This window comes from Tympanuchus pallidicinctus, unplaced genomic scaffold, assembly GCF_026119805.1.
Source record: "Tympanuchus pallidicinctus isolate F22 unplaced genomic scaffold, pur_lepc_1.0 scaffold4, whole genome shotgun sequence".
NCBI classification, from domain to species: domain Eukaryota; kingdom Metazoa; phylum Chordata; class Aves; order Galliformes; family Phasianidae; genus Tympanuchus; species Tympanuchus pallidicinctus.
This window is the reverse complement of record NW_026294758.1, coordinates 32,991,271-33,011,408: the sequence shown is the minus strand read 5'-3', so window position 1 is coordinate 33,011,408 and position 20,138 is coordinate 32,991,271. Positions and strand designations below refer to the sequence as shown.

The 20,138-nt window shown below is 38.1% G+C and overlaps 1 protein-coding gene across 4 annotated transcripts in view; it reads right to left on the bottom strand.

The window, feature by feature from the left end:
- Nucleotides 1-5,374: 5,374 nt before the first annotated feature.
- The window catches only part of PTCH1 (patched 1), a 66,425-nt gene continuing 51,661 nt past the window's right edge, over nucleotides 5,375-20,138 (bottom strand). For 3 of the 4 annotated variants that reach the window (XM_052701139.1, XM_052701141.1, XM_052701142.1), the window contains 7 exons: nucleotides 19,401-19,681; nucleotides 17,779-17,916; nucleotides 15,839-15,981; nucleotides 12,707-12,806; nucleotides 11,131-11,385; nucleotides 9,580-10,108; nucleotides 5,375-8,566 (listed from right to left, as the gene is read on the bottom strand). In XM_052701139.1, coding sequence (XP_052557099.1) covers nucleotides 9,581-10,108; nucleotides 11,131-11,385; nucleotides 12,707-12,806; nucleotides 15,839-15,981; nucleotides 17,779-17,916; nucleotides 19,401-19,681 — 1,445 coding nt within the window. In that variant the 3' untranslated portion in view covers nucleotides 5,375-8,566; nucleotide 9,580. The remainder of the gene's footprint in view (nucleotides 8,567-9,579; nucleotides 10,109-11,130; nucleotides 11,386-12,706; nucleotides 12,807-15,838; nucleotides 15,982-17,778; nucleotides 17,917-19,400; nucleotides 19,682-20,138) is intronic. The other variant, XM_052701140.1, reaches the window with a different exon arrangement.

Here is a 20,138-nt window from a genome sequence, read left to right as displayed (position 1 = left end):
TTTTTGCTGTTTTCCTTCACTTTCTGCTGTATGGCTCACAACCTTTTGCTGTTCTCTTTCTCAGCACCCACTCTCTCTGCATCTGCAAAGACAAGCAAGTAAAAACAAGAGCATGTGCAAGTATATGTAAAACTCTTCCCAGCACTCATACAAAACTGGAACCATGCAATGCTTTGTAAAATGTACATGCAAAGCAGAGAAACAAGACAAAGCAGAAAAAATTCAGATAACCCTTTATCAGAGAACTATCTTCGCTGAGAAACTTTTACAGTGTTATTTTGGGGGGATTCCCCCCACCTTCAATTTGTACTACTTTGCACTACCTTATAGGCTCACAAGAGATCTTGTACTTCCACACCAGCTTTCTCCGCTGGCTTTTCAGATAAAATCTCTTATAGCATTCAGGCCACGGATGTCACCAAGCATTGCTGCATTTGCCAGCTCATGATAAGCCTTGCTGGATGCCTCAGGGACAGCTCTACGGGGACATACAAGTGAGGAACATGAAAAAGGAAGGGAAAAGAAAGGAAGTGTCATAGATGTACTAATGTTCTACGAAAATGAAAAAGTAATGAGCTGTTTCCCTGCTGAGATCTGCAGAGGTAAAAAAAGTTACAGTCTGAGTCATTGTGTGGAGGTTACAGTAGTTCTCTTATGAAGTCATGGGTTTTAAGCAAAAGGAACATAAAAAGGTGATAATTCAATAAAGAATGGTCAAAACAATAAAATTTTAAGTATCACAGGAGAGACAGAAAGGTGGATGTAATGGTAGTAAGCTCAAAGCCTAGAACTAAGTTTCAAGAGCATGTTTTTGCATAGCTCCTCTGCATATTTTAGATGACAGAGAGATAGGGCACTTCCATAAACAAACTTCTCTTCCCCTCTGTGCAGTTTTGTTTCCATTTCAGCTCAAAAAGTCTCCCAGGTACGTGAATCAGTTAGAAATACAAAAGTACGTTTTGCAGCTCAAGTGAGTTAAAAAGCACCCTGATCTGATTCTCACCCAGTTTTGGAACGTAAGTTGGAGCATCTGCAGTCAGAAGTCCAGACACACTTTTCATAGTGACAACACATGGAGACCTCCACAGGGATGTTTTACTGCACCCAAGTCACACTGTGGGTCAAATGGTGTGGACAGCATCAGCAGGACCACACTTTTCAATGCGCACCTGCAGCCAAACCAGGGAAGATTGATAGTGATGCAGATTTACCTATGAGTAATCCCACTGAAGACAGTTTAAAAGCAGTTCTTGCTCCAGGCTTTTAAATGCCCTTGCTAACTCACTGACTCATGGTCTATTCCCATCAGATTTGGCAGGAATTTCCATGATGCTCCTGTATGTTCATTTCAATAACAAAATGTTTAAAAGTTCTTAATAGTTCCTAAGGAACCATAACCAGCTAATGTGTAAATCCTCATTAATTCATGGGCTACTGATCCAGTGGACTGTAGCGATTACTTGGAAACACTACAGTCTATTGCGTTAGAGAATATCCTGCTGAAATTGATTCAAACCCATGCGTTATCTAATTAATTGGGAAACATATTTATGAGATTAAATCTGTAACAGACAGTGTGCCTAAAAGCACTTCCTGTCTCCATACATACACTTCTCCCTGAAACTATGCTGAAATGCCTGACAGCAGCACAGAGATGCAGAGCAAAAAGTTTAACTGAATGGAGAAATGTCAAGCAAATTAAACAGGACAGCTGATCACTGCAGCTCAGGTATTTGCTAGTATTTTCACAGATTATATGCTTAATAATCAGTTACATTCATAGTTAGATCTTACTAAGGGCTAAAAATTAACTCCTCTTGATTTACAATTCCTTCCTTGCTCAGTTCAGTGTAAGCCTGATTGAATGAAACAATATCTGCATGGTGTTCACAAAGCTTATACCATGGATAAGCGTTTTCATTCCATTCGACTATACAAGAATTTTGTTGTCAACTTTTTTGCAAATTACAAGATGACAAAACCAAACAAAAAAAGAGGTCTCCCCTACCCTTTCACCAGGTAGAAAGCTGTATACTGCACAATCCAAAACAAAAAATTTTTAGCTTTTCAGTGTTACACATGGGCTTGCAGAAGTCTGTGATACCATAACTCCATAAGTGGGAGTAACACTCCCACTTAGCCTCGGTGAATGTTTAAAGATGAACCTTCTATCTTCTAAAAACTTGCAAAATAGGTCAAAGGAATTGGCTACCAAAGTAAATGTTCTAAAGTTAAACTGCATAGCCTGTTATTATCAAGGTTGCCTGATAGGGAAACAATGAAGTGAAAGATGGTTTGCCCAAATTATCTTATGCCAAATAACTGCTATTTAGGTAGGGTGAAAATTGTGAGCTTCTTATTTACAACAATTATTTTTCTGAAATAAAGTATCTGATCTTTATTAGTTTTAACAGCTAATAAAGCATCTGCTTTCTCATTTAATGGGAAGAAACAATCCACCTGGCTCTTGGAAGTAAGCTGTACTTACAGGTGAGTTACATGTTTCATAACTAGATAAGGATAAATTGGTATTTTACTCTCCAAATCACTGGTTTTAATCCCTCCCATCTTCAGTGCCATTTGGGAGGTGATGCTCCTGCCGAAGGAGTGTCCCCACATGAAGGTAGGCCCGAGGGCCGCAACTCCTCATCTTCTGTGCAGGGCACAGCGTACATCATGAGGGAGGGAAAGGAGAATCATCTCCATGAGTCAGCCTAGTGGAAGTTGAAAAAAAGAAGCATAATAGTATTCCTATGAGTATTTTCTAGCTACCAAATCATTCTTATTTATCTTCCCTCCTCTTCCAGAAGGCCAGACAGATGTTGCTTACTATGGGCCTATCCCCAAACAGGAGACCTAGGGCTGCCAAAACTGACAGAGCTTGGAACAGGAAAGATCAATCTTACTCAGGCTTTAAATTCATTGCCTTTAAATGCTGGCTCTCCTGAATCAAATGGTGGTGCTCTCTATCCTTCAAAGCATTCAGGATTTCTCCCTTGTGCTATAAATCATTTTCAAACACCTCAGTGGCAATCTTATCACTCAACCTATGGGGAAACCCACCAAACTCACCCATGAACGAAGCCTCAGCCGTGCCTCACAGACTTCCCTTTTTCAGCCAAGGCAGAGACCTCCCCCGCTTGGGAAGCTGCTTCCAGCTCCTAATTCCCCTCCTCCCCCAGGCCTGGTTTTGGCCTTGCTTCTCAGAGAGCTCCACAGCTCACTGGTTCCGTAGGCAGACTTGCAGTCACTCCACTGTGACCGGCTGAGCTCAAGGGACAGAGAGGCTGTACATGACAACGAGGGGCTTTGTGCCTTGCTGTGCAAAACATGTCTCAAACCATGCCAATTACTCAAACTCACTGCTCAAAAACCCTGCAACTTTGAACTGATGGGTTAAGTCCAGAGAAAGGCCTGGGAGGATGCATGAAGTAGCAAGATAAACTGAACTATACGCTAATACACTTGCTGTTTCTTGGGGTGAGCCGAGTAACAAAACACTAATCCAAGGCAGATACAAGCGTCCCCACAGCAGCCTTACCCTACATCAGTGGCCAGAAGCTACCATGGCAGCACTAACACCATTGACTTGGATGACACTGTAGATAATGCCACAACCAGAAAAATGAGGCAGAGATTTCCTCTACTTCTGCAGTATCCATGGAGTTAGAATGGCTCCTGCAGTACCAACACCAATGCATATGTTGAAAGATTTTGTCAAAGGAGCAGCACTGCTTCATTGTTGCACTTAATTACCAGTAATTAACATGCAAAGTTAAAATGGGCAAGTGTTAAAAAAGCTTTAAAAAGCTGCTCGGGCTGGGTAATGCAGTTTTCTGGCACGCATCCTGTTCTATCAGTAAAGTCCAACACGTCTGCAGCAAAAAGGACAAGAATGATTAAATGGAGTAGGGAAATAGTAATTGTTCTCATTACTCGCAGCAGCCATTAAAAGTAATTACAATTTGGCAAAGGTGGTTCTCAGATATAAACAGTCGGTGTCTCAGATGCTCACTGGGAGTGAAAGTGAACAAAAATGAAACACCTGTTCATACATGAGTGCTGCTGCAGTTCAGCAGCATGCAGCATTCCTGAAGCTGTTAAATACATGCATTATGCCAACAATAATTTGGCCACTTTTTACTTAAGGCCTGAATAAATACAGCCAATCTCTGACAAAAAACTGATTAAAGTCCTACCTGAGATTAATTAGACCAACAGCATGAAATGACATCTTAAAGAAATCTAAACACAACTACTAGTGTAAGGTGAATAGCTATCATTGAAGCAACGTGGAATTCTGAAAGAAAAATTCTGCATTCTGGCTGCAAGAATATACCGATTTTCTCCTACAGTCTCCAGTCAGTGGATGAAGCAGCTCCTGTGTATGGCTGGGACACAAAGGACAAACTCAGCAATTTCAGCTCATGCAAGATTTCAGTGGACACTATGGCCTACAGACCCACTAAAGCCAAATCTGTCTATGATTTGGTCTGTCCAGTCTTGAGCATCCAATAGAGAGTATTTTGAGTATAAAAAAAAAAGTGCGTAAGAGTTTTGCAGTTAAAGATTTGTCAGCTTATTTCTCTTTTCCGTTGGAACTTCTAGAGAATGTAAAAAGTTGTGTTCATCTGGACATTAGGAGGCTGAACTCTAAATTATCTGTAGACAAACTTGGGCTTTTGTTTACATGAAATGTAGAAGACTTGTGATTAATGCACACAAGGGCTATAGGACAAAGGAGAGGACTGCTGTCTCTGTGACCCTCTGGGATGCATGGCCATGTGTGTGCTTGCACATGACAAACTACACGTGGGATTATGGAACAAGTGACTTCAGGCAGAAATGCAGGGCTTGACTGGGCACAGGTAACATACTCTGGCTTGCACACACTTGCATACTCCTTCAACCTTCCGTCTTAAGGAGTGCTGCAGTTTTTAGAACTGTTATGTTGTTGATGTTCCATAAAGGTGGGAAAAGCAGCTTATTTCTCTAACACGGTTTAAGAAACAAACCAGAGAACAGAAAAGCCAAGAAACTTACTCCTATTTCTAACCCTCCCCCAAATCCATACATAGATTGCTTTACTTGTGTTGAATGTTTATGTAAAATGTTTTCCTCAGAATGAAAACGAAATGCATAATCGAGTCCTAACCACATCCTCCTAATCAGACAGAGCAACAGAATCAACAGGTAACCACAATTTTAGAATTGGCTCTGGCTCCAAAATGGGCTGAATCTGGGTCTTCTAAACATCCTGAACACTAAAACATCCCAAATCCACACTTCAAATCATCACAATTGCACAACTGCATCTGCACAGTTGACTATTCTGTAAAAAAGTGTTCTATAAAACAACCACATCCATAACCAGTAAGTTATAATAGTTTTTATTCATGTTAGAATTTCTATCAGTGTTTGAACATTAATATTTAGAGAGTTTGTACAGTTTCCATTCAAAGTTTAAAATGAGAACCACACTAGATCAGAAATGGTAACTAAAACATTGTTCAGAATTGTATGAATATTCACGCTCTCTGTTAACACTGTTAAAATGCTTTTTTTTCTGCTAGGGGGTTTACAAGGAAAAGTGTGCACTGTAATCACATCTCAGCAGTGTTCCAAAACATATTGGTATCATCATTACATATAACTCTTTAAAAATATACTTCTGTCAGAAGACTTGATGACTACTATGTACACTACAAAAATAAATTTTCATATAAATAAATTATATGGCATAATTTTATCTTTGTAACTGAAATGACACAAACTCACTCCTACCAAAACAGGCAAGCAATGAGACCCAGTTTGAATATTTTTTTTCCTTTTAACTCCTTACACTAAAAGCTACGAAGAGTTCTTAATGTAAATGTTATATACTCTTTCCTATTTAACATTAGTAAGCACTCTATACAAATAAAAATCCATTAAAAGTAAAAACATAGCTGTAATAGTGTTTCCAATAGAAATAAAATCCCTGCATTTCATGTTATAAACTGGCATGACAAATACTGTAAGAAAACATTCTTATGATACAAAAATATAAATATCACCCATGATTAAAAAAGTTAAAAAACAAAACTCAAACAAATGTTGCCAGCCACTGAGTTCAACCCTGGCCATCGTGATTGACGCTGGAAAGAAGGCACACACCGCGCAGAGGCAGCAGCTATTCAGGCACAGGCGTGTGTGAGGAGGAAAAGGCCAGGGCAGGTGGAGACACTGTGCTCTGCTGGCCCGTTCCTGGCCACCACTGCCCCAAGGAGGAGAAGGGAGCGAGGCCTCAGCCCTGCAGCCAGGCAACAGTGGTGTCAGTGGGAGCCCTGCTGACCTCTGACACAGGAGCACACACACACTTGGCAGTTGAAGGTAGCTTCCAATTAGTATCATACAGTTTTGTTGCAGAGTTTTTATGATCTGAGGTCACTATGCTGCTAGTGCTAAATTGGGGCCCCTCATCTTTTTGTCATTAAGGTTTTTCAGGCTAGACAGTGAACTGGACCAGTAGGCAGTTACGACATTAACCCTTAGTGTACATTGAAACAGTAGCTTATGTATCATGGGAACAATACCAGGCTCTCACCTGCTCTTTGAGCGTTCACATTGGAGATCTGTAAACAAGTGCCTCATATCAAAGTGTTTTCAAGTGAGCAAAAAGGCATGGAAACTTGTGCATTCTAGTTATCCCCATTTGCTGCGCTAGGAAGGTCTGTGGGCAAAGATAAGACTCCGAAGAAGTCACTGGAGAAATACCCTTTCCCATCTAAGAACCAACAGCTGCCATTCACACCTACAGAAAAGCCTCACCAGTACCGTGTTCAGAAACTGAATGCTGGCTATGTTTACTTGGCTCTGAAAATACATTTGAATTTCTACTTGCTCTAAAAAACAGCTTGTAGAAGGGCAGAAAAACAGATGGAGAAGGTGGGTGACAGAGAAAATGAAAACTTTTCTTCTCATATTTTAAACTAAAGTTCTCCATTCTTAGAGTTTCTTTCCAACCAGAACACATATTGTAGCATTTTTTTCCAGACCCTTCACCTGCAGCAATCCATCTTTAGTTAAAAAATAATACAAAAAGCTAAATTAGTTTTGCAAAGAGATCCCCATTAAGCTGTTTTAATTAAAAAGTGCCAATGCAGCATGGGAAAATACAAACAACAGAAAAAAGAACACCCCGGCTTTGTGTGTCATTAATTACAGCCCTGGACCCAGTAGAAAGGAATTTATATTAATAAGTGAAAACAGAAGATTTTTATATACTTTTTTATCCTTCCATTTGATTTTTATCGATTACTATTAACTTCCTTTCTGCCATGAAAATGAGGTGACAGAAGATACTGCTTTGAACACCATAAGGACAAAGTTGAGCTGTGGATACCCATCTGACAACTCCATTATTCAACTTCTAATGCCACTCATAGTTAACAGTATCAACATCAAGATAAAGTTCATGGAATTTCTATAACTACCAGCACCTTTGGAAATGACAAAATAATGGTCATAGTTGTTTGCACTTACCTGACACCTTTCACAAAAACATCAAAGCACTTCATGAACAGTAATTAAGCCTCATTACTCTTCTGGGAGGTAGGTAAGCATAATTATACCCATTTTACAGAATCAGAAACTGAGGCACAGGGCAGTTACATGACTTGACCAAAGTCATGTGAACCAAGTCATTCATAGTGTAGGAAGTGGAACCACAATCCCAAACCCTGGCCCCTGTCTTCTCTTCCATTTTTATCTTGGGCCTTTGATGATGGCAATCTATGGTATACGGTAGTAAACACCAATGCAATTTTCACTACTGCCTGCTAAGAGGGAAAGGCAGACTCACATCAGCATCAGTGGGTTTATAAGCCCACTGAGGGTCATCATAAAGTGAAAGAGAAACTACGGTACACCAGGAACATACATATGCAGGCATGCACAGCTCCAGATGCACACATCAATACATACAGCAAAACAAAAACTGCATATAGCTAAACCTATTTAAGCATCCAAGATTAACGTGCTTTTCTTCATATCTGCTTATTTAAAAAGATTACCACGCATAGCGTGTTTGAAAGTTAACGGTAACATTTCATACTACCACAGGGTTGTGATATGCAGATTTAAAATATTTTAAACAGACATGTACCTTTACAAAAAAATAATCCCATTACATAAGCAATATTTGCATAGAATTATACAAGTAAATTATACAATATTTAAGCAGCAGCAACTTATGCTGAAATTTAGAACTAGATTAAGCTTAGTTGTGGCACAGAGATCAATGTACAATAAGTTCAGAGCACAAATGATAATGTCCCCACTCTGTTGTCTGAAGCCAAATGACTCCAGATTATACTACTTTACACTGTTTTCTTGTATATTACATATGTGTACATCTTTTAAATACTTAAAGACATATTTAACAAAATAATACAATAGGTTACAGTAACAGTAAACTGTTGTCCTGATGCAGCATGTCCTTTTTTACAATATCGGGCAGTTCTCTTCAAGCAGTTCCGGAAATACAGTTTTCAATCTTTGGCCTCCTCTTCCTTCAGTTACTATCCTTTAAAAATGAAAGAAAAACAACAACAACAACAAATAAACATTTATTACAGCTCAAGAAACCAAACAAATCAAGTTACTGTAAGACTTGCTTCTGTAATCATTCTTATGATTACAGTTAGCGGTCAGGAAATGTACACTTTTCTTTCACACCAGTCATGAACTTCCTGGTAAAGAAAGACCAAAAGCAGATGCTTTCATTTGTGAGCACCCAGCTTTTGATTCCTGCCACAAATTCAGTCAAAACTAATGACCGCTTCAGGGAGTGATAAGGTGTAACAGACACTGTATACAGCTGAAACTTAGATTGCAGTCAAACTAGTAAAAGCTGACCCCAAGTATTTCTTTATTCAATACTACTACCCACAATACTTCTAGACTGTGAGGCTAAAGGCATTCAGGACTATTTGTACATTATTTGCAAATTGAGATGCTTAGAAAGAAGCTTTGTATCTTCCTTGGCTCAAGGACTCCTCCAAGCTGTGAACAGGCTGGGTAGGGGATGCCCCACAGCTCAGCAGAGTACTGGGCAAGGTGAGGCCTTCCCCTCTCATTCAATCTATCACCTCAATGGATTCAGTCCTAACGACAATGAATTTTCACTTAATTTTCTTTAGAAGATGACTCATAAAATAGTTGGCAATTTTACGCTCTCCTAGACTATGTCATTCAGTCATCAGAGGACAGAATCCATCAACAGTAAATGCAATCACAAAGCTCAGAACACATAACACAATGTGCTTCACCTTCCCCATGTAGTAAACTGACACACCATATGCATTCACTTTGCAAAGTGCTTGGAAATAGTTCATTTATGGACAACCCATACATTTTTAGTGCTGTAATGTGCAATGTTATCTAGTGCAAAATGAAATGTGTTCATTGTCAGCAGACTGATGATGAAGAGGCAAAAACCAAACTTATCTAAAGTCTTCCAAATAAATTTTTGTCTCTTTCTTTTGCACATCATTGCCTAACACAAATAAATTTCATAGATCAGAAAGAAAGGCTCACCTTATTCTGAGCTTTTGCTAGCTGTCCTCTCCTCACATTCGACATCCTGAAGCTCTATAACTTCTACTTTAGAATTTCTTCTTTCACACCGCACATTAAAAGGCACATGGGGGTCCTCAAACATCCCACGGTTGTCTTCATGGTGTCCTTCACAGGATGGAAAACTCCCCCCGCGAGAGTTGTGGCTGTGCACAGCAGGGTGGACAGCAACAGTCACTGAAGCTGAGGCAGTCACAGTAGTGATAGGCTGGCAGTAGGCTGATCCTGAAACACCCATGGCACCAAATGCTGGGTTTCTCATGTTATGAGAACGAGCCTTGTGGCTCAAGCGATCCTTATTGCTAGGTCCTGAATGCCCTTCAGTAGAAATTTCAAAAGCATCCCTGCGAGGGCGGTAAGGAGGTGGTCGCAGTCCTTCCCTCACTTCCCGCTTGGGTTGTCTGCCCTGACGCCACACTTGCTGCGTGCTGGTCTCTGGATTTGATTGCAATCTGGGACTTGACTGATGCCTTGACTCTGGCTGTACCACCTGAAAGACAGATGCACAGTTACACCTCTGCCATAGCAAGGACAATGAATACTATGCTCTCCTACATTTTATCCTAGGCGCTGACTCTACAAAGGTAATATTCTGTAGTCTTATAACTGTTGATTTTTCCAAACAGTTTTTGTCTGAAGTTATAAGAACCTGGAAAATGTAACATCACAAAAATGCAATAGCTGAAAATATTATAATGCTGGACCACATTTTCAAAAGGACGGATAACAAGCACTTCATCTTAAGTGATTCAGCAAGCAGAACTGCAGGCACTTGGAAAAGCCTCTATTCCATGCAGGCTATATACATAGGATGTTGGTAGGGTAGTTTGTATAGACTGTAGGAATGTTTTCTGATTTCTGTAAAAAGCGTGAAGCACAGCAGCCACATCAGTCAATAAACCGTGACTAACTTCAAATGTGGCTCTGCTTGTACCTATTTCTAGGCCTCTGCTGAACAAAAACAGATCCACATTGCTGCTCAGCATGCAGCATCAGCAGGGGTAGGAGACAAGAGTTTTTTCACTTCCCTTTGAAACTGCAGTTATGCCAACACAGTAGCAAGATGCAACAGGCACAAGATTTGGATTTTTCTTCTGGACTCTATGGATCTTTTCCCCCCAAAGTTTGCAGTCAAAAAGAGATATGTGAGATGGTGATACAGAAGGGTTTTTTTGGAAGAGGTCTGAATCTCTTAATCACTCCTGACTCTCCGTCTAATAGGTCATGTAGGACAGTCATCAAACAGACTGAGAGTTCTCTCCTGTGGTGGCTGCCAGTATGATGAAATAGCAAGTATACATGCCAAAGATTTCACTTTTGAACCAGCATTACACAACTTGATTATCAAAAAAAGTCTTCATCCTCTGTTTACATGTGCTCTAAGTTTTGGCACAAAGTCATGAAATATAATTAGCTAGAAACATGAAACAGTCTTCCAAAAAAACCCATAGATTTAAATAAAAATTCTCAAACATTCTTGCCCTTCCAGCAGTCAACATGTGAGATACTTACAGTGGATCTTGCAAAGATAGGATTCTCAGTGGCTTCCACTACTACTTGATGGACTGGTACTGCAGGGGCTTGGGTGGCCTCATAATGATGGAGCTCTTCACTGATGCCTGACACTGTGGTTTGAGAGCTGTACTCTGAATCAGAGGAATCTGATCCATTATTTGTGTGCCCAGGTGGCAGTGCAAACCTCACAATACTGGGAGGTGGCTCAGGAGATGGTGTAGGCAATCTGTTTCGACCATTGGCTGGAGAAACCTGATGATGACAATGCTAACTATAATTACAAGTATTCAGTAACATGCAATTAACATTACCCTTTCAATCAGTAATGATTAAAATGATTAAAACCTGACTCCTGTTGAATATTTCTACTACACTGAAGAAAATGCATGAAAGAAAGACAAGATCTCCTTTTGTGGATATGTGTGTGAAAACAATTACAGAGATTTTTCTAGGTATTATTTCAGCATTTATATGTAAATGCAAATGCATTTGCACTTACAGATATATAAATAATATGTGGGCTTCCCTCCCCCTTCAGAATATATTAAGAGTGATTTCATAAATTGAACACATATGTATAGTATAGTTTAGTGGCTATCTGTAAACAGAGACAAATACATAAATAATATTAACACAATTGTATTAACATGTATGTATACACTGTTTGAATAAGGAACCAACAATCTGTTATGAAGAAGAGATGTCACACTATTGTAAAAAATGTTTTACTAATATAAGACAAACACCTCAAGTGTTATTACTGCTACACACCTAAATTGTGTACCACTTTTCATAAACACTCATACTCAGGCCTGTGAAACACAGCATACTTTTACTAATGCATAATAATGCCTTCTATAAGTAACACCATAATTGTGTTAAGCACAGTGTAGGTAATGAACAATCAATATATGAATTGAGGGTTTTTTGTTTCTTTGTTTTTTCTGGATTTGGGCTTCAAAGGGTAAAATCATTGACATTTAAGTGAAACCTTCAGCCTGTTAAGAACCTTCCTTGAGCCAAGAACATATCGCAGGGACAGGGGAGCCTTTTGGCAGACTTCTGGTCATGGTTATAAAGGTGTGGTCTGTGGACCACCACTGGTGTATGTTGGCCTGCACAGGCCTTCCTGGTGGTCTCCGCAGTTAAATATTTTGAGGAATGCAATAGAAGCAGTGAGGTAAGAAAGGAGAAGGTATACATACAAAAGGAATTGCTTTTTGTAAAATACTGGGGAAAGGTCTAATTTTACAGACTAGTTTGTACTAACAGCATGCTTTGAAAAGTGTGCTTAAAACTACATTTGTACCTAGCTTGCTGTCAGCCTCTGAAACAATGATTATTAAAAGAAAACCCATAATTTAAAAATACAAGTAGAAGAATATCAAATAAATATATAACTACAGCAAATTTAATACAGGTTTTAAATAAAAACAGAGTAAGTACTTTAAACATTTAAAAATCCAGGAAAATATAAAAATTAAAATGTTTATAGAAAAGAGGAGGGGGTCTGGAAGGTGTGGGTGCAAAGACAATACTATTATTTGTTTTGATCACTATTAGTTTTACTGACCTCAGGGTATGGTCCAAAGAATGAAAGAAGAACAGGAAGCAGCACCAATCCATTGAGAACTCCCAGAATGGTTAAGATTGCCAAAACAGCAAAGAAATACCTGAATTGAGGTTTATGGGATTGGGAAAAGGAGAGAGGAGCCACTTGTTAGTTAGTAACAAGAGATTACGAACTACTCCTAAATATATTAGGATAATACATACATTAAATTGAATCTCAAGTATTTTTCAAATTGTACTAAATAATTGTATCATTTTCCCTGTACAGACATAGAGTTGTGGTTGTTTTTTTTGTTTTTTTTTTTTGTTTGTTTGTTTTGTTTTTTTTTTTGTTTTGTTTTGTTTTGTTTTGTTTTTAACTTTTGGATTAGACAAGCTGCATTCCACAATTCAACGTGTTAGTTCATAAAGGAAAGAAAAAAATTACATTTGTTGATTTCTCAGAATCTGGAAGTTTGCAATGTTATTTATGAATGTGTTACACAAACACAAAAATTTGGAATGTGCAGTGAATAGCTGAATGAACTGAAAGCACAAATACAATGAAAAGGGGCCCCCATTAGTGAAAACCCAGCAGAAGCAAACAAATGAAGTGAAGGGTGTAGAATTTAAACAATTTAGCCTAGAAGGAAAAGAACTCTTCTTGCAGCAGCTAATCCACTGTGAAATGCTTCTGCATCTTACAGCAGAATCTCTAATTAAATCTCTAGTGTATCAGGTAAGGCTTTCCCTTGCTGTTCATTAATCACAACTTTCCGCCTAGAATTCTGTGAGTTCCAGTTTTATCAAACAGCTCAAATTGCAACCTTCTTACAATACAGAAACCCACTTTCTGCAAAGAAAATGCTGCCCATTTTATAGCGAGCTTCAGCATTGTACTGAGTAAGAGCACTTCACAATGGCAGAGCTGCACTGCAGGCTAACCTTTTGTTGAACAATTTAGCATCTCTGAATACTTTTGTTTTGCGTCAGCCAATTCAAACATAAAGGCTGAAGTACTATGGAAGAAGAAGAAAGTGCACAAGTAGTTGTCCTTTCCCATCGTTGAGGGCTAAGGTCTGGGATCCTTCATGAATACCAAGGTAAACCTGTCAGTAAAAGGAAAGCCTTGCTAGCTGGTATTCGGCACAGCTGGGGCTCAGACTAAACTTAAGGCTATGTTATAACTAATGATTTCAAGGATCCGGTCTTGGTAAATTCCTCGAAGAGAAGGGGTAGGATAAGAACCGAGGGCAAGTTTGCTACTAATGGGTCTGCTGATTACATTGTCTAGCTGGCAACAAACTTTACTGCCCCCCTATTTCCACATCTGATCAAATATTTCAGACTCCTGTAAAACTACAAATACCCTGCTGCTATTGTAAACATTTTGGAATTTCTGATCTACATTAGCAAAAATCAGCAAACCAATCTACTCCATTAACATAAACCATCAGTACGTTATACTGGGACAGAAATCAACAACAGACATTAAAAACATTTGCATCTCATCCATCTAACACTAGGATAAACAGGGGGATTTTAGCTCTGACCACTCAGAGTATACAATGTCTGTTAATTTACTTAATCTTCCACACTGTTGGATTAATCCATCCCTTTCCGGAAGTTTGGAACCTTCTTCACCCAGCATAACAATACTTAGGCTCTGATAGTTTATATTACTGTATTATTAAAATAGGCCAACTAAAGTCAGATTGTGCTAGAAAATGAGAAACTGATGGCCAAAAAGAGTAAAATAATGTAAGTTGAAAAGTTGAAAGGCTCATTTTATACACGAAGAGAATCCAAATTTGGTGTGAAGGGCTGCCACAATCATTTTTTTGCTATGACACAAAAATATGCTTGTCAAAATCTAGTTTGTTAAATTTGAAGTAGAAGACCAATGTACCCCTGCAGTTTTAGGTTAAATGTGTAAGTCAAGCATTCCATCTCTCACAAGATCAGGTCTTAAAAGAATAATTCTACCTTATTTCTTCAACATCAAAAAAACAAAACAAAAAGATCCTGTTCTCTAAATAAATAGATAGATAGATAGATAGATAGATAGATAGATAGATAGATAAATTCTATCCCTGGAGATGCAGTATCCAAGTAATAATCATCTCCATGAAGGTTTCATGAGGTCCAACAGAAAGCTTCCTACCATCTTGCTGTCTTCAGATCTTACAAATATAAATAAAAAAATCTTTGTAAGATTCAACAACCATTCTCCCAGATTCTGCCTCTGACATTTTGCTGCTGTTGTTATGTGGATGTCAATGAAGTCTAGTTATCTATCCAGCTTACATCTACCTGAGTGGTTAAGTTACCTTCCAGAGAACTTTTATTTGCCTCAACCCAATTTACGCCTTGTGTTTTTTTGCATGCCTCAGTTTGTCAAAAAGAGCATGTGCTGCTGCTAAGATTTTACAGAGCTATTTGGAATAGATTGCAATCTATTTCACTGCACTTCTCAAATTCCCCAAAACGTGCTCTCCTCTCTTATTTGACAAATTCACATTCTTAATTAAATCCACAAGAAACAGTTCACCTGTAGTTCTAAAACAGAAGAGCATCAGATTTTTCTTTACAAAAATTTAATATGAAGTTCTGTGGCCATGCTTATGATTCCCCAGCTCCAAACAAGAGCTTTCTTTCTCTCTCCCTACTTTCTGCACTGCCATAAAGCTGTCATATAAAACAGAAAGAGATGGCTCAGAGAGTATCACTTGCAGCACAGTTGCAGCACATTTTTAAGTTCGTGCGTCTTTTCAGTGCAAATTTTTATGCATACAAGAAGTCTGGAGCATCTAAAAGTTAAACATCAAACCCAGCTAACACAGGACCATACCAGCTGTTTTGAACTGATTCAGAACTGTAATTAGCCAGCTTTTCTAAAGAGGGGCCATTTTTTTTCCCTCTCATGCTGGGAGTCAAATTTCCCTAGAACAGATTTTAATACCAGCAATACCAAAACTACTAGCTCTAGCACATAAGGAGTAAGTAGAACAGAAGGAAAGCAGGACCAAGATGCAAACATGCTTGATATGCCATGCACAACAATAAAAGGACAGATACACTGAAATGGTTAAATATTAAAAGCACTCTTATTTTTATTCTAAAAATAAAGTCAGGAAACACACAAATGCTTTACCTGACAATAAAATCAAACTCTGATCCTGCAAGCATTAATACTCCAAGAAGAGTGGACACAGCTCCATCCAACACTGGTGCAAACATATGTTCCAATGCAAGGACAGCCCTACGGTTCTTATCCCCTATGGCAGTTAAAAATGCCTACAAAACAGTGAAATTCATTTAATTACACATATATATACAACATGTCAAACATCTTTTCTCACAGCATGTAGTTTTTTGCCAGTTAATTATTTCAGTCCATAATGTATGAAAATATCTCTATAGCTGGCCAACCTTCCAGACATAGCCTGAATCTGCATTGATAGCAAAAAGCTGCTACTGAAGTCACAAAACCAGAGCAAGCACTGATTACATAGAGTAATACTTTCAGAGATAATTTTGTCCTCTTGTACTATTTGACATTTGAAGTTGTCAGCTTTGCTTATTTCTACCTAGAAATAATTCAGTTCATACTTTACATGTAAAAATCACATGGCTACTCTCCTCACTCCTGAAGGGATATGGGTTCTGTTACTGTAGTGGGCAGTTTGCTTTAAAAATAGCCAACATTGATTCTGGTTTTCCTACCCACTTGTCACTGATCATGGATCAGTGGCCTGCAATTTCATGCACACATTCTCAGTATAAGCATCAAGTCTTTCTGTCTCATTACAAAGAAGTGTCCATTGGTAAAGTGTATTTCTCTGCACATATCTCGGGATCCAGACCAACAAGATTACCAAATGATGAAAAGCTGACAGTGTATTCAGCACAGTTGTTATAAAGTAATTCTGTAGACTGTGTGCTGCTTTAACACTCTTCTATCTTTTACTACTCGAAAGCTAGCAGCCTAAGGAATAATGCTGAACACTGTAGTATCTAAAATACTATGACTCCTGAAATGTCTGTTTCTCTGTCTCTGACTGCTTATTCAACAAGCTGCACCAGGAATCCTCGGTTTCTTATTAACTGGTCTTCTCAAAAATTAACAGTTGATTAACTAGTGAGTCTTCTCACTCAACAGTTTGAGAAGACAGCAACTTAAGGAATAACTCTTCTTATGATCTTTCTTTGAGAATTCTTCATCACCTGCTAACTACATGAGTTCATGCAGTTATCTTCCTTTTAGTCCCGATATTTAAGTCTCGCTTCTCTACAACCTTACTTTCACTTGCCTAACAAATTAAGGCTGAAATCAGTCAACACATCAAAAAGTGATTTGGTGGGACAGGCAAACCAAAGACGTGTACTTACACATACAGAGAGAGATTTATAACCCTGATTTCCATTGCAAGCCAAACCATGCAACATTAATCTTTAGTATTGGAATAATAGTGGTCTGTGGAGTGAAAATTAATGTATCCAGGGTATTTTATATTCCCATATACAAAATAGATAAAGAGCTTCTCTCCTCACATTTTCCTACAGACTCTGTGCTTGATGTGCATTAGTGAGTTCTGAAAACAAAATGCAGCTTTTTCATGTGGAAAATGAACTCAAATCCATTTGAATGTTAGCAATGGGCGTTAAACAATATTATGTGATTCTGAAAACCTCCTTTCAAAGGTTTCTGTTCCATAAAATACAGAATGTACACACAAGAGTGAGCAAACAGCTACACAGCACAGCAGCAACAACAGCCACATTGCAGACAGTGGCTAAGAGAGTCTAGACTGTAGTGATACACAGTAAGAGCTCTGCTTTATCTACATTTATCTATCACTCAGACAGCTAGATACAAGACCCCTACTCATGACCTTAACCACAGCACTTAGGAACAACTGCATCAAAATCAACTCAATTCTTTCAAAAATACAAATGTTGCAAAAAAACTGTCTGAAGTATTTGACTGATTTTCTTCTGAGAATCACATTACTGATTCATTGAAACTGAGAATTTGTGATTAGAAGATTGATGCAATTTTATTTTAAAATACTATGTAAATGCTTTACGTACCAAAGCAACATGAACAGTGAATTCCACACCAATTCCAACAGAAGCAATCAGGATAACCACAGGGACTGCACTTAGTTTTATTCCAATTAGACCCATCATGCCAAACAGCTCCACAGTCATCAGAGCCAGCACCACCACCTAGATAATTTCAAACAGCTATTAGTAATTCTTCATACTCTATACAAATGGAGAAAAAGACACTTTAGAACAACTTTTTGACTACAAAATGTACCCCTCAAAGCAATCCTGTGTCATTACACTCAGACTTGCTAAAGAGCTGATTTGAATTATACTCCTAAATTATCAGGCCAAGCATCAATTTTCTGTTCATTACAATTTACCAGTGATTTGAAAACTGTTTTTTGTTTTGTTTTTTGATTTTTTTTTAATGGATTCCTATCAAAGCATGCAATTTTTTTCTCCACCTGTATTATGACAATCATTTTTTAAAAAGTAACTTACAACCACAAGTATTGGAACACTTTTTCATAGAACTGTACATGTGAGCATAACTCTTAGTAGGCTAGAAGCCTATAAGAAAGTGAATGCTATAATCAACTGATGACTCTCAGGTTACAGAAAGGCTTTGAGCTTTGAGGATACTTGGGGAGATTGACATGAACAAAGGGAAATGTTACATCAGAAGGCAAGTTTTATTTTTCTTTCGTCTATCTTGTAAAAAAAATTGAGGAAAAGGGAGGGGAAGAAATTCATAGAATCAACTTTGAAGTTTCTAAAACTGAGCAAGAATAAATTATACACGTTGTGGTGGGCTCTGAAAAAAACCTTTTCTAAGGGAAAAAAGTATGCACCACAATAAATGATTTTGCAAGTTAATGAATCAAGAATAATAACATAAATTGCTTAAGTGCTATGAAAAATATTCTAGACTAAACATTTATCTTTTAACATACCTGTCGTATAAACGTACATTACAAAAACCAGTAACCATTTTATGCTTTTGTACTTCAGGCATTTTATAAACCACACAATAGTTTATGGAAGTTAAACATAGGAACCTCATCATTCAATTTAACTCAAATGTTTACTGTGAGACTTACGGTGCCTTGCAAAAAGCATGGAGGAGTATTCTCTTCAATTTAGAATTTTATGACTCTTTCTCATCAACAGCCTAGTTACACTCCCTCCACAGTATGCACCGTACAACCTAAACATTTCAGTCTTTCCAGAAAGACCATGTTCGAAAATCAGTAGGAAAATTTACAGGCAAGTTAGTCACAAGCAAGTCGAGAACTAACACTGTCTGATAAAAGAGGCGACGGAATAAATAAATAAGAATAACTTCAGTATAATTCTCATTTTTCCTCTCTTCTTTACTTCTCATGTTAATATGCATCTAAGCAAGGGCAAAAGTTTATATATCTTAATAAGAAACATTTAAAACTGGGAAAGAAAAAAAAAAAAGTGGCCAAAGGATTAAGATTATTAAGGTTTGTACCTTTAGTGTGAACTCTACTCTCTCAAGTTGAATAAATATATAATGAATGATGCAATATACACACTCCACCAGAGGCCCAGACATAAACAAAACCTTCCCGACTACAGCAAGAGCTATGCTGAAAGGAATTTGACTTCAACAAAGACCCTTATAATAAACTTACAATGATCCCAGCCGTCCAGGGGTTTAGGAGGAAGAGGGCACACACCAGAAATGTGCAAGCCAAAACCACGCTAATGGATAAGAGGAGCCAGTGACGAAGCCCAATGTACTGCTCCCAGAATAGAAACGGGTAACCATTTGGGTAGCTAGCGATCCCGAGGCTGGTGTAGTTATTACAGATAGCTCTCACTTTCTCAATAGCTTCCACAAAGTCAGAAGTCTCACGCAATCCATTGAGGTAGAAAGGAAACTGAGCATATTCTATGGGCTCAGCTGCTGGAACTAAGAAAGGATAGCAACGTTTAAATGAGTGCTTAGGCAGAAGAAGATACACAGAGAGCATGATTAACAAAACATTTTGTTCCCCATAGCAAAATACTTAAAGTTTTTAAATTTTAATTTTATATCTTTTGAGCAATAAAGATTTTAAAACTAAATACACAAGATGACTATACTTCATCATACAGTGCAAAAGGACAAATACAGTCTCTATTAGGTTCCCAAACAACTTCACAGTAATTTAAGAGCAACAGATATATTTTGAAGTATTTAGTCTTCAGTGCTACAGTGCATTTTAAAGACTATCCTGCCATAAGCCCCTGTCTGCAGTATAAAATAGAAGATCGCGTCATGTTAAATATTTCATCCACATTTTATGCAAACACAGTTCCTTTGAAATTAGAGGTGATTTCCCTGTTATTAAAAATGAGGAAAATTATATTCAGTGAGGTAAGCTAAT